The sequence below is a fragment of the Sebastes umbrosus genome, chromosome 13 (genome assembly GCF_015220745.1).
Source record: "Sebastes umbrosus isolate fSebUmb1 chromosome 13, fSebUmb1.pri, whole genome shotgun sequence".
Lineage (NCBI taxonomy): Eukaryota > Metazoa > Chordata > Actinopteri > Perciformes > Sebastidae > Sebastes > Sebastes umbrosus.
In genome coordinates, this window is record NC_051281.1 from 30462578 (window position 1) to 30476429 (window position 13852).

Genomic DNA, 13852 nt, shown 5'->3' on the forward strand with positions numbered 1-13852 from the left:
GCCGATATTTTTCCAACTCATTTTGGCCGATTGACGATGCCGATACGATACATGCACATATTTTTTTCCACCTAATTGCTGAGAGCATCAAGTGTTTCCTGTAGAATAATTAACATATCATTATGCGTACTGTTATCGTGACGGCCCACTGGCAGAAGCAGACCTAAAAAAAACAACGCTTTTCAAAATGCACACATTCATAAGGCAAAATAAGAATACTACTTTAACTTAAAGCAGCAGTGGGTAGAATAGGAGCAAATGTGATTAAAAAAAAATATTTTTATAAAACTGTCTTTATATCCGGCTTTACCGTCTCTGAGCAGCTGTCAATCACTCGTGAACTCCGATCAAACGGTCAAACTAGGCAGCGCTGCTTGGTATTTCCTCAACTGATCTCAATATGGCGGCCGGGTCACAAACAGTTCTCATTTTACAGCTGAACAGTGCACTACAAGATGTTTCTGAAAACATTTTACGGGAGAAATAGGCATTACAGTAACAGAATATTGATTCATATTTGATCAGCGCTGCCTAGTTTGATCGTTTGATCGGAGTTTGCAAGTGATTGACAGCTGCCTCCGTTGAATGAACAGCCAATAGGAACTCTCTCCCTGAAATGACCTTTGATTGGTCAAAGTCTCCCCTCATGGGCTAGATGTTTTAAAGATATCACCATGTATCCCTACTTTGTTGTATTCATTCCACACTGTTTAGACACACAAACAGAACTGGTCAGTTTTTGAATGCCCGCATGCCTTAAGGTAAGAATCTCTTATCTTCCAACTTCTTTATGCCAACATAATAATAGCCAGGCTAATACTGTCATAACCACAACATAATTAGACAATTAGCTTTTGGATTAGAGATGCACCGATCAATCAGCCACCAGTCCAAACTTGTTGATGTCAGCTGATAGGCCATGACCGTTGACCGGCCGATCAGTCTCATATATCCGTTTTTTTGGAAGTCAAATTTACACCTGCCACATGATGGTTTTACATTGTGCACACAGTCACAGCCAGTAACCTCACAGCCAGTGACCTCACAGCCAGTTACCTCACAGCCAGTAACCTCACAGCCAGTAACGTCACAGCCAGTAACCTCACAGCCAGTAACGTCCCAGCCAGTTACCTCACAGCCAGTAACGTCACAGCCAGTAACGTCACAGCCAGTTACCTCACAGCCAGTAACGTCACAGCCAGTAACGTCACAGCCAGTAACGTCACAGCCACACACACAACATGCACGTCGCACACATGTTACTCATGATGCAGTTAAACAGGACGCTTGTTAGTGCCACCAGCGGGTCCAAGCTGAAATATCTTAAGGTCTACTAGATGGATTGGCCAAAACTTTTGCATGACTGTAGACTCTTATTCTTGTTTATTTTAAAATTTGAACTCAACAGCAAATTGTTCATTGCACTGAATAATTATTTCAGAGCTCTGTTCCAAAAAGACAACTTTTTTCCTTCAACAGATAGATGAGCCCTACTTTTTTTTTTTTGTTCCCCCTTATTGCATCATTCATGCCACTCAAATGGCAGCACGTTTTTACCCCAGCAACACAGTGAATCATCATTCACTGATACCACCTCCCCAATGGAACACAGTGTCCCAAAAAAAAAAAAAGAATTCCAAGAAAAGGAGCATTAAAGGAAACTGCATAACAGAGAGGCAAGGGGTTGGAAAGCATTACTGAAGATCACATTTCAAGCATCTATTTGCAGGGCCCCGCTCTTTATGGGCGGCTATTAGATAGATTCAACTCATTTTTCGAAACTAGCTCAATCCTTCTTTTTTTCCTTTTTGCTTTTGTCTTTCTTTGCCTGCAGTACAGTACACTATGGAGCTTCCATTATATCCATTAAGCCCTATTTGAAATGCAATACTTCCAAATACAAGATGGCAAGCATCTAGTAAACCAGCCCTTAAGGAGCTCAAGGGACGAAGGGAAGCGAAGACGGAGGGTGTATGTGTGAAAAGGACAAACGGGAGATTTATAATGGCTCTGAGTCTTTACCACCAGCTGAGTGGGTCCGCAGCATCAATAGAAATGGAATTAGGCCCCGGAGAAGTGCACTCGTTTATTAGGGCAGGGAGTAGATAGCAGATATAGGCTTTTAACCTCCGGGTAAGTGCGGAGCAGAATGACTAAGGCTGTGTGGTAAAAGGCCCACTTCCACACTTTTCACAGAAAGGAAAAAAAAAAAGTAAATGCATCCTACCTGTGCTTTGCCAAGCCTGGAGTGGTTATTGGAATTGATTGGATGGGAGGTTCGTGGGGAGAACAGCACTGAAGCCAAGATGATCCTCACTGCACTGTACCTCATTTAAATATCCGAGAGCAAGGGTGGGGCAAGACACCACCACCCCCGAACACACACACACACACACACACTCATTTGTGCATGTTTATGTCTGTATATTGTACAGTACGTCTGTGTGTTTCTTCCTCTATGCTGTAGGTAACCCTACTGAACTTCATGATCACCCCAGAGGGCATCCAGGACCAGCTGCTGGGTATTGTGGTGGCCCGGGAAAGGCCCGACCTGGAGGAAGAGAAGCAGGCTCTCATCCTGCAGGGAGCAGAGAACAAAAGGTACAGTAGCCCGCACCAGTCTCAGGTCAAATCATGTCAACTGATCAAATCAAATGTCTCCCTCTTCAAAGTGGAACCCGTAGACATGTTGAATTGTCCTCGCTCTTTTATCAGACAACTGAAGGAGATCGAGGACAAAATCTTAGAGGTGCTCTCCTCTTCCGAGGGCAACATCCTGGAGGACGAGACGGCCGTCAAGATCCTCTCCTGCTCCAAAGTGCTCGCCAACGAGATCACAGAGAAGCAGGCTGTGGCTGAGGTGACGGAGCAGATGATCGATGAGACCCGCATGGGCTACACGCCCATTGCAGTGCATTCAGCCATCTTGTTCTTCTCCATCGCTGACCTGGCTAACATTGAACCCATGTACCAGTACTCCCTCACCTGGTACATTAACCTCTTCATCAGCTCTATCGGCAACTCGGACAAGAGTGACGACTTGAAGCAGCGGTAAGCAAGGCTGACAAATGCACGAGCCAAATACTTGTTACTACAAGCAGTGGTGGAATGTAACCAAGTACATTTACTCAAGTACTGTACTTAAGTACAATTTTGAGGTACTTGTACTTTACTTGAGTATTTAAATTTTTCACTCCACTATATCTCAGAGGGAAATATTGTACTTTTTACTCCACTACATTTATTTGACTGATAGTTAGTTTTTACATATAAAACGTACAATATGATTTTGTGAAATGACGCAGTAATGTACTACTAATGTACCCACTAGTATATAACGTATCTAAATTGACTCCAAACAGAAGAACTACAGCATAAAAATATATGTGTTAGTGATAAAAACAGAATAATATAATATTCTGTAAGAATATAACACTTTAAAAGGAGCCGTTCTACATAATCAGTACTTTTACTTTAAGTACACATTAATGATAATATTTCTGTAATAAATCATTTGCCTCTGTATCCTCCTGTGATAACAAACCAACCAATCAGAGCCGAGCTGGAGCCTTGCCGTCTCTGAGCAGCTGTCAATCACTCACGAACTCCGATCAAACAGTCAAACAAGGCAGCGCTGATCAAATATGAATCAATATTCTGTTACTGTAATGACTATTTCTCGTGTAAAATGTGTTCAAAAACATCTTGTAGTGTACTGTTTAGCTGTAAAATGAGAAAGTTTGTGACCCGGCAGCCATGTTGAGATCAGTTGAGGAAATACCAAGCACCGCCCACCAGCCGGAGCAAACTTTCTCATTTTACAGCTAAACAGTACACTACAAGAAACATTTTATGCCAGAAATAGGCATTACAGTTACAGAATATTGATTTATATTTGATCAGCGCTGCCAAGTTTGACTGTTTGATCAGAGTTTGCGAGTGATTGACAGCTGCCTCCGTTGAAAGAACAGCCAATAGGAACGCTCTCTCTCTGAAATGACCTGTGATTGGCCAAAGTCTCCCGTCACTGGCTAGATTTTTTTAAAGTCTGAAAACAGAGCCATGAGGAGGAGCAGAAGTCTAGTTTTCTCTCAGAACACTTGAATTACAATATGCTGAAAGGTTATTTTGGAGATTTTGCCCAATGATGCCACAAATATTCTGCCTACTGCAGCTTTAAGTAAAAGCTCTGGGTACTTGTTCCACCACTGCTTAAGAGTCACTCAAACAAAATCATGGAGCTTCCTCTCCACTCGAAATACCTTATTTGTCTTGTAAACTGTTAAAAAAAAGGAATGTAAAACTATCAATAATGAGCATGAGTTTGGATGAGTTTGTGAGTTCCGTTTGGTTTGGAACAAGATTGTTAAAATGCTTGAATATGCATCTTCTTCAGACTACAGATCCTGAGAGACCACTTTACCTACACGCTATACATCAATGTGTGTCGCTCACTGTTTGAGAAGGATAAGCTGCTCTTTTCCTTCTGCCTCAGTGTCAACCTGCTCCTGCACAACAAGCTGGTAGGAATACACGCACGCTGCACTCATGTACAGATTTACAACACTTCACTTAAAAACCATAGATGTTGTTTGAGAACACGCCCAATATTGTTGTTTGAGTGGTTAGCTAATCAAACAAGCTGGTTACCTCATTTTACACAATCAGACCTCTCGATGATTGCTGTAGATTATATGTATCTTGTATTTTCAATTTGCATAGATTTTATTTTAATCCAAAAATAATCCCCCAAATGGTCAACCTTTAAATCGCTTTGAATCACAAATTTGCGTTAATCCTCCGCTGTGTTAACACTTTCGTGTCGTAGATTGATGAGGGGGATTGGCGCTTCCTTCTGACGGGCGGTGTGGGCCTGGACAACAGCCACTCAAATCCCTGCACCTGGCTCCTCAAGAAGTCTTGGGATGAGATTTGCCGCTTGGGTGAGATGGAGCATTTCAAAGGTCTGCGCCAGGACATGGCTCGCCTCAGGGATGAGTGGAAGAAGGTCTACGACAGCCCAGTGAGTGTCATTAAGCTGACTGGCTGGTGGTCTGGGTGGGGCTCTTTCTGTGGGTGTCGTATATGTTTCTGTGATGGTAAAGACAAACTGGATAGTTGTTTTCTGTCCTTCCTCTCTTTAGCAGACAATTGGGGTTAATGCCCACATTTTTTTAAATCAGCATGCACTGAAAGGCGCCATTAAATCAGAAATACCCAAGAGAACTAGAAGGAAAGGAAAATCTGTAAATCCCCCCAAAATGCAAATGTTGTCGGTATGCACATTAATAGGGCTGGCACTGCTGGTGTCTTGTTGTAGAAACTGGAAATGTGTCGTGGTTAGCTGTTTAAACTGGGTCACATTGAGCACTGACAAAATGTTTGTTTTTTGTTTTGTTTTGTTTTTTAAAGATTATTTTTTAGGGCTTTTATTGCCTTTTTTATTAGAGCGTCTGGAGAATGACAGAAAAGAGGGGGGAGAGAGAGGGGATGACATGCAGCAAAGGTCCACAGGCCGCTGCCAAGGACTCAGCCTACATGGGGCGCAAGCTCTACTGGGTGAGCTAGAGGTCGACCCACCCACAAAATGTTAGATCAAAAAAGAACACATCTACTGTAGCTGCAGTCTACTTCCTCTTACACCACCAGAACATTTGGATTCTGGAGGTGCCACTGGACCAAAGTCTATAGAGCGAATATTAAAGATATTCAGGGTTACAGTGTCTGTGGATACTAAGGCCTACCACACACACTCCTAGTGAAACTACTTGGCAACAACTTGAGCTTGAGTTTGCCTGTGAAGGGAGAGCAAACCTCGCATCAGTGCCACCTCGGGAGTTGTGCACTGCAAATTATTCAAAATCGAACCCCTTTCAATGTGTGCCCAATTAGATTACAGCCGACCAAGTAGGTTTAGATATGGAGATCGCATCTCTGAGTTTATATAATATTTGTCTAATTTAAAAATAACTGTATTGTTTTTTGTTTTTTTCTTCAGCATGACTTTAAAGTAATTTTTTTAAATACAGCAGATACATCTTATGATGACATATTGGTGTTGAGCTGAGCTATTTCCACTAACACTGCATATAACTTTCCTGATAAAACCTGGACAACAAACAAAATCTAATATCAGAGATGGAGTGTGGATGAGAGACGTTAAGTAGACAGAGGTAAAGAAGTCATTTGACTGGAATGCAGGTAAACCTGTACGGTGGGAGGAGAAAGGGAACAAGGGCAGAGTGAATAGGTTAAACCTATTTTCCATTGGGTTTGGCACATGAACAAGAGGCCAGCCACGCCTGCCCTGCAGCTCAGCAGGGTAGCTCACAACACGCATGCAGCCAGCCGCCCTCCTCAACTAACGGCATCGTGGCTGAATACACACTGAATACGCAGCCCCTTCAAAAGCCCCACACACCAGGGAGCACCTTTTTGCACATTCTATACAGTTCACATGCTTTAATTCCACAAGCAGTTTCTCATGCTATTCTTTTTGGCTCTTTTGTGTTAAATAATGTCAATGACGCCACATTTCATAATTTGATACTTAATGTTAAGCTTTCCAAAGCAGTTCTGCTTCTACTGCCACCGTTTTGCACATCTTCAAATTTGAAAATGTTCATTTTTTTATCATTGATAGGTGCCAAACAGATCTTAGTGTTTGTCTGTTTACTACAGTATGATCACAACTTAGAACTGTTTATGTTATCATTTGTTTTAATATCCTTAAAATCCTATTTAAATTCACATTCTATTAGTCTTTACCAGGGCTGTCAAAGTTACCGCGAATATAACGCATGAATGCGAATTTGTTTTAACACCACTAATTTCTTTAACGCATTAACGTAACTTGCGATTGGTAGGTAGTAGCGGCTCAGTTTTAAAGCTAGAGTGAACTAGCATACTGGTATCTATGAAACTAGAGAACCTAAGTAGTCGATTGTTACCAACCATGTCATACTAGGAGGCTAAATAACGCTCCAAACCTGTGTTAAATTTTAGTGAGGAAAAATTGGCATGTCCATTTTCAAAGGAGTCCCTTGACCTCTGACCTCCAGATCAGTGAATGTAAATGGGTTCTATGGGTACCCACAAGTCTCCCCTTTACAGACATGACCACTTTATGATAATCACATGCAGTTTGGGGCAAGTCATAGTCAAGTCAGCACACTGACACACTGACAGCTGTTGTTGCCTGTTGGGCTGCAGTTTGCCATGTTATGATTTGAGTATATGTTTTATGCTAAATGCAGTACCTGTGAGGGTTTCTGGACAATATCTGTCATTGTGTTGTTAATTGATTTCCAATGATAAATTCATACATATATTTGTATAAAGCAGCATACTTGCCCACTCTCATGTTGATAAGAGTATTAAATACTTGACAAATCTCCCTTTAAGGTACATTTTAAACTGATAAAAACTGTGTGATTCATGTAAAGGTTTAAAGGATTAAATATTTGAATCGATTGACAGCCCAAGTCTTTACTCCATCCTTTAACTATTTTTGCTAATTCGGTAGTTTAAATGTAGTATAGACAAAGGGGAGGGGAAGAAAGAAAGTGGGAGGAAAGTAATTTGTTCGTCAGGTGTGGGATGATGCACACACGCATGCCCTCTCTCCATCTCTTGAGTTATAAAGAGTCTAAAATGAAGTTTTATCTAATTAAATCTATTCTGTTCCTGTTTGTGCAGTAACATCTTATGCAATCTAGACGCAAGAACAGCTGTTTAATCAACAGTGTGGCGCACACAACCATGTGTGCAGCACACATGCTCCGTTTTCTTTGCTGTCACACACACCACCACACACGCACGCACGCCGCGCACACACAACACACACACACACACACAAACACACGCACACATACACACACCACACAGCCACCATCTTTGATTTATAATCAACAGAATCAGGCACAAACACTTCTATCCAATTAAATCTAGTTTGTTCAGTTGTAGAATTCACATTTATTCAATCTCGATGCAAGAACAGCTGTTCAATCAAGCACACAGGCACTCTCACACACGCTCACACACACCCCTGTACACACAGAGAGAATCCCAGGAGATTCTAAATAGGTGTATCCGTCTCAAGCACCTGCCAACCACACATAGCCAGAAGTCTCTCGACAAACAGCCGGGGGAGAATAATTCCAAAAGTTCCCGCTACCATTGCTTACTTCCTCTGGTACACTTGTTCCACAAATTAATCAAACATATTGCTCTGACCCAGTACCCAGTGGCTTTTCTGTTTCCCCACCTTTTTCTCCTTCCGCTCTTCACTTTTTCATACATATGTATTTATCTCCTCGCATTACTCTCCTCCCCATTCACATTACAGATTACCCCTCTTTTTGCTTAATTACATTGCTTAATCTTGCAACAGCTCGATACAATGCAACCCCACCACGGAACTTCCCTCGTCCTCTCCGAGAAAAGTTGACAATTAAGCTGCAATTAAGGTGAATGTGCAAGGGCCATGCCTCCTTTCCTGATGAATAGAAATGACAGTTTCCTCATCCTACACAGCATTAAAAGATATGATTTGGTCATCTGTGGGGCTTTTCCCTCTGGTTTCCTTGTATGGATCGTACTGTAGGCAGTCACTTAAGTGTTGGCATTGAAATTCAAGTTTAGGCTACAGAATTACTACAAGATCTTCTCGCCAGTGTGGAATTTGAAGTAACTCCTAGATATGAACGTGTAGTGTGATTCAATATGGGTTGTGTTGTGCATCTCTGCAGACCCCCCATCAGACTCCCTTCCCTGATGAGTGGGAGAACAAGCTGCGCCAGTTTCAGAAGATGCTGGTGATCCGGTGCCTCAGACCAGACAAGGTCAGTTCATATGCTGTTTTCCGAAAGATGGTAGGATATTATCAGGATATTGAGTAGCAACTCAATTTCTTCAAACGTCTCTATTATCATTATCTCCAAAATTCTCCTTCTTTCCCTCAGGTTATCCCCATGGTACAGGAGTTTGTTTCCGACAATTTGGGTCGTCCCTTCATCGAAGCGCCACCCTTCAACCTGAGCGAGGCCTTCTTTGACAGCCACTGCTGTGCCCCCCTCATCTTCATCCTCTCCCCCGGCTCAGACCCCATGGCTGCATTGCTTAAGTTCGGAGATGAAAAGGTACGGAGACACCTGGGAAATTCAGCAGCTTTGAAGCCTTGCATGTGTGTACAAACTCAAAATGAAAGGGGAAATTGAATCCTCTAGATTTCCCAGGCTCCCAGACACGTCTTAAAAGCACTGAAAATTATTTTGGCTCCTTCCCGGTCAGAAAGCAGCTACATAAGTGAGTGTGTGTGTGTGTGTGTGTGAGTGCACGGCTGTTGTTATCCCTCAGGGCTTTACGGGTAACACGCTGGACTATCCCTCTCTCTGTGGCCAAGAGGCCAGGGTCCTATGCTATGCGTATGATCGAGACGGCCGTTTAAAGAGGGCACCTGGGTGGTCTTCAGAACTGCCACTTGGCCACGTCGTGGATGTCAACACTGGAGAGAGTCTGTGAGGTCAGAACACACCACACACACACACACACTTTCTGTACACCAGATGGGAACAGTGCAAATACATGTCTTCCAATACTTTATTCTTTGTGGCTGTGAGCAGGAGCTGAACCCAGACATTACCCACCCAGACTTCCAGGCTCTGGCTGACTAGCTACCCATCTCCCCACCTTCCCCGTCGGCAGTGCTTCAGCATGGCGTGAAGATGACCAATGAGGCTCCGAAGGGCCTCCGTGCCAACATTGCAACTGCTCCTGTCTTAATGGACCCCATCTCTGACCCGCAGTTTTTTGGCAGCAGCCGCAAGCCGGTCAGTGTGTGGGCGCATGTCTGAGCATGTCACGGTGGGCTTGCTGTGCAATTCTATCACAGCCTACATCAGCGGGTGTCCCGAGCTCCTTTGTGTCTGTTATCACCCCCCGCTGTGCATCTCAGAGTGTGTTTGTTTTAGCTGTGGAAATACTAAACGACCACCACTATTTATCCAATTATTGATCCTACGACCATGCATTCCATTTATTGCTTATCCACCTCTCAGGTTGTTTCAAGAAGCTACTATACGGCCTGTGTTTCTTCCACGCCCTGACCCAGGAGAGGAGGAAGTTTGGACCTTTAGGCTGGAACATTCCGTATGAGTTCAATGAGACCGACCTCCGGATCTCTGTACAGCAGCTACACATGTTCCTTGAACAGTACCAGGTGGTTCTTTTTTAAATGTTTTTCCTTTCAAGGATTCTTTTTATATTTCTTAAATGAATCAGAGTATTGTTTTCCTGTAAATCAATTGAAGTAACACTATCAGATGTTTCCCATATTCCAAACTAGGGCTATATGATTATGGCCAAAATGCTAATCATGATTATTTTGATCAATATTCAAATCCACGATTATTTATCACGAAGGCCGAAGGGCCTCGGGAAGGAGGTTATGTTTCACCCATTCTCCACCCGACGGCGTTGGTTTGTTGGTTTGTTTGTCCGTTTGCAGGATTGCTCCAAAAGTCCATTATGGATTTGAAAGACATTTGTTGGAGGGGTGGGGTGTGGCACAATGAACAATCCATTAGATTATGGTGGAGATCCGGATCATGATCCGGCTTCGGGAATTCTTTTAAGGATTCCGATCAGCCAGAACATTAAGACCTCTGGGTATAACACATGCAAAGTGTAACTGATGACGCGTTGATGACGCATGACCCCGCCTCTTTCCGGGGGGGGGGGGGAGACAACTGTAGATTCTGCGTTTCTTCACATTAAACTCATTGAAATTACAGTTGTGTTCGACCAAAGCACACATGGTGATTGTTGGAAAGAGTAACGACGACGGTTTAGGTGAGTTTTTTTTTGTTTCTGTCCAGTTTGAATGAAGTGTTTTATGACGCTCGGCTACGTACAGCTGATCTCAACATAAACAACAATACAGGTGGATGATGGGGCAAGCTGCACAGGGAGGGGGGGCGGAGGTCTGTGCTCTCCGAGTGCCATTCTAGTTCATAGATTTTTCGGATTTTTATTGCAAATTCACATTTAGATTAACAGAGCGCTATTTTCCCTTCCATGTTGTGCTACATTTCAACAGTCAGAAATTCTAAAAGTTGTCCTTTTACTTTGTTATTGTCATCAAATAGATGAATAAATAATATAATAAAAAAAATAAACTGTTTAGAGCTAGTGTTAAGAAGTTAAACAGGTCATAATTCCCTCTCTGTTATCTATTTTATATTGCTATGAAAAAATCTCCTTCAAGCAACTGTAGTTATTCAAGTTTCTCGCCAAAAACTCCATTTTACAAGATTACATTTGAACGCATCATTATAGCATTATAGTCTACCTCCCAATACTCATTTTACGGAGTAGAGCTTGAACGCACCATAAACACCATAAAGGAACCTTTGTAGCATGTAATTCTGTGTTTTCAGCAGACGAGTCTGTCACTGTGATTACTCTGAGCAGCATCATGGGAACCATTTAAAATATAATAAGTGTCTGATTAAGTTAGTTGTTCCAAATGTTTTTAAGGTTGTTCTTCCACAACTTATTTTGGACTTGCAGTTGTGACAAATTGCAGCTTCATGCCTTCTTCACTCACGCTGAAGAACATCCACACCTTAACATGTTATGTGTGTCCGTGTGGTGTTACTGACTGTGCCGCTGGGTGTCGACAAAAAACAATCATGTTGCGGCTGCACGTGTGTGACCGGCAAAAAGCCGGATATATAAGTATATGAGACTACTGAAAACGGGCCGGCTTCGATTGGCTGCTGATTGACGGTGCATTTCTAGCTGTTAGTTTAGGAAGCGCTTGATTTATGCAGCAGAACTCTCTATGAGCGGAGCACGCATACTAAAGCTGAAGTCAGCAAGATTGGAGCAAATGTGATTAAAAAAAAATATTTTTATAAAACGGTTCTGCTGCTGCTGCTGCTGTCAGGCATTTTTTTCTACATAGAGTTTGCCTTTCATAACGGTCATTTCATTTCATTATAAATGTTATTTATATTTATTTTACACAGAAAAAGGTTAAGAAACGTGTGGTAATTTGTAAATAATAGTAATAATCCATCATTAAAACCCCGTACTTTATTCATTCATGGAGCCCTGCAAGTCACTGCAAGTCCTACAACACTGTCCTGCAAATATTTCAGATTAAAAGTCTCATGTTAACAAATCAAGGCATTTTGTCCACAGAAAAAAAGATTGAGGGCTTTATTTTGAAATGAAAGCTAGAAGTGTGATTTCAAAATAAATCTTTACCACCCTTTTTTTTTTCATGTCTGTGAAATATTCTACAGATATAGAAATTGAAGTGTAGTTAATGCTGATAATATAATGTCAATATACTGTAAAAAGATCACTTTCACCGTCTTGTTGTTGCTGGTGAACCGTATCCCCTGATACGAACACGGCACTTGTTCTGTCCTACATACTTTATATACGCTCCCATGAGCTGACTGCAGTATAATAGTATCTCTGGCACAAAGTAAAACTCTGACTTCCACATGCAGATGCCACATACACCATCCACTTCCTACGTATATATTCAACGTCTAAATCATAGATAGAAATTCTGCCTTTTACTGTACGAGTGGGTTCCTCTTCACTCAGTATGCGCTTTCATCAGCCACATTCAAAAACCCCTCTTGACATTTTTCCACAAACAGATAGCACTCCAAACCTCCACCATTCCAGATCCCTCCGCTGTAGCTGAGAGAAAGTCGCATTAATAAACTACTGGGGATATCTTTTTTTTTAACAGAGTGACATTTTCATCTTGTAACCAAGTGGTCGCTCGCTGAATTTAGTAAAGTGAATCCTCCGGAAAATGCCACAATGGCCACAACCCCCCACCCTTCACCTCCTATTACGTCAGTTTCCATTCCAAGTCTAAGTCGTGAAGTGAATGTCAGCTAGGTTTCCTGTTCGGCAACAACGTACATGCCAACACAACTAAGAATGTACACACACACATTGAAATCCTGCGTTTCTCAATGCTCGCCTTCTGCAACATGCAACCCAAAGGCATGGTTATTCTTAGGTTCCTGTCTTGAAATGCGTGTTTTCTTGTTTGCTGCAGGAAGTGCCGTTTGATGCCATCCGCTACATGACTGGTGAGTGTAACTATGTGAGGGCCGCGTGACAGATGACTGGGACAGACGGACCTCTGCGCACTATCCTCTCTATCTTCTACACTCAAAGGTCATCGAGGACCCTCACTTACAAGTTTGATCCCAGTGGGCTCTACTATGCACCAGCGGAGGAAGATGTAAGAAACAGAAAATCACATCAAATTGCTCTAACTCATAGCAAACACCAGTCTTAGCATAAAGAAGGGTTGTTTTTATAAATCACAACTTAGATTTGGCTGTAAGCAACAAAAAGATTTACAAGATGGATACCATGGATGTATAAAGTGAAGTGGATACAGTATCGGAGGCGGGTCTCCCCGTTCATTCCTATGAGAAGTTGCTCAGTGGCACATGAAGCCAACATGGCTCAACTTGCCGAGGTGATATAGTACCCGGATCTTTCGGCGATCTTCCGCATCCAGCTCGTAGAGCAGGCGCATTAGCGTTTCCTTTTTACTCCGCCTCCCAGCCGTCGCTTCAGCCTCGGTCTGAGGACTCATTCACATGAACGGAGGAAGGAAAATAACTCTGGATTCCAACTATTAGTGCATTTTACAACTTTTAGGACCTAATGATTTAAGTAAGTTCGATTAAAGTGTTCGTACTGGGAAGTTGATTTACCTCTTTTTTCCAATGTAGTCTATGGGAAAAAGTGGTTTCGGGCCCAATGGCATGATGGACCTGGAAGTTGTAATTCCACCGTTTGG

At 42.4% G+C, this 13852-nt stretch overlaps 1 protein-coding gene across 2 annotated transcripts in view; it reads left to right on the top strand.

Annotated features, from left to right (window-relative positions):
* Nucleotides 1-13276, top strand: part of dnah7 (dynein, axonemal, heavy chain 7) — a 102008-nt gene extending 88732 nt beyond the window's left edge. For both annotated transcript variants that reach the window (XM_037789075.1, XM_037789074.1), the window contains exons 51-60: nucleotides 2468-2601; nucleotides 2716-3051; nucleotides 4397-4523; nucleotides 4829-5023; nucleotides 8751-8843; nucleotides 8964-9140; nucleotides 9358-9523; nucleotides 9624-9830; nucleotides 10059-10219; nucleotides 13094-13276. In XM_037789075.1, the coding sequence (XP_037645003.1) occupies nucleotides 2468-2601; nucleotides 2716-3051; nucleotides 4397-4523; nucleotides 4829-5023; nucleotides 8751-8843; nucleotides 8964-9140; nucleotides 9358-9522 (1227 nt within the window). In that variant the 3' untranslated portion in view covers nucleotide 9523; nucleotides 9624-9830; nucleotides 10059-10219; nucleotides 13094-13276. The remainder of the gene's footprint in view (nucleotides 1-2467; nucleotides 2602-2715; nucleotides 3052-4396; nucleotides 4524-4828; nucleotides 5024-8750; nucleotides 8844-8963; nucleotides 9141-9357; nucleotides 9524-9623; nucleotides 9831-10058; nucleotides 10220-13093) is intronic.
* The last annotated feature ends 576 nt before the right edge of the window (nucleotides 13277-13852 follow it).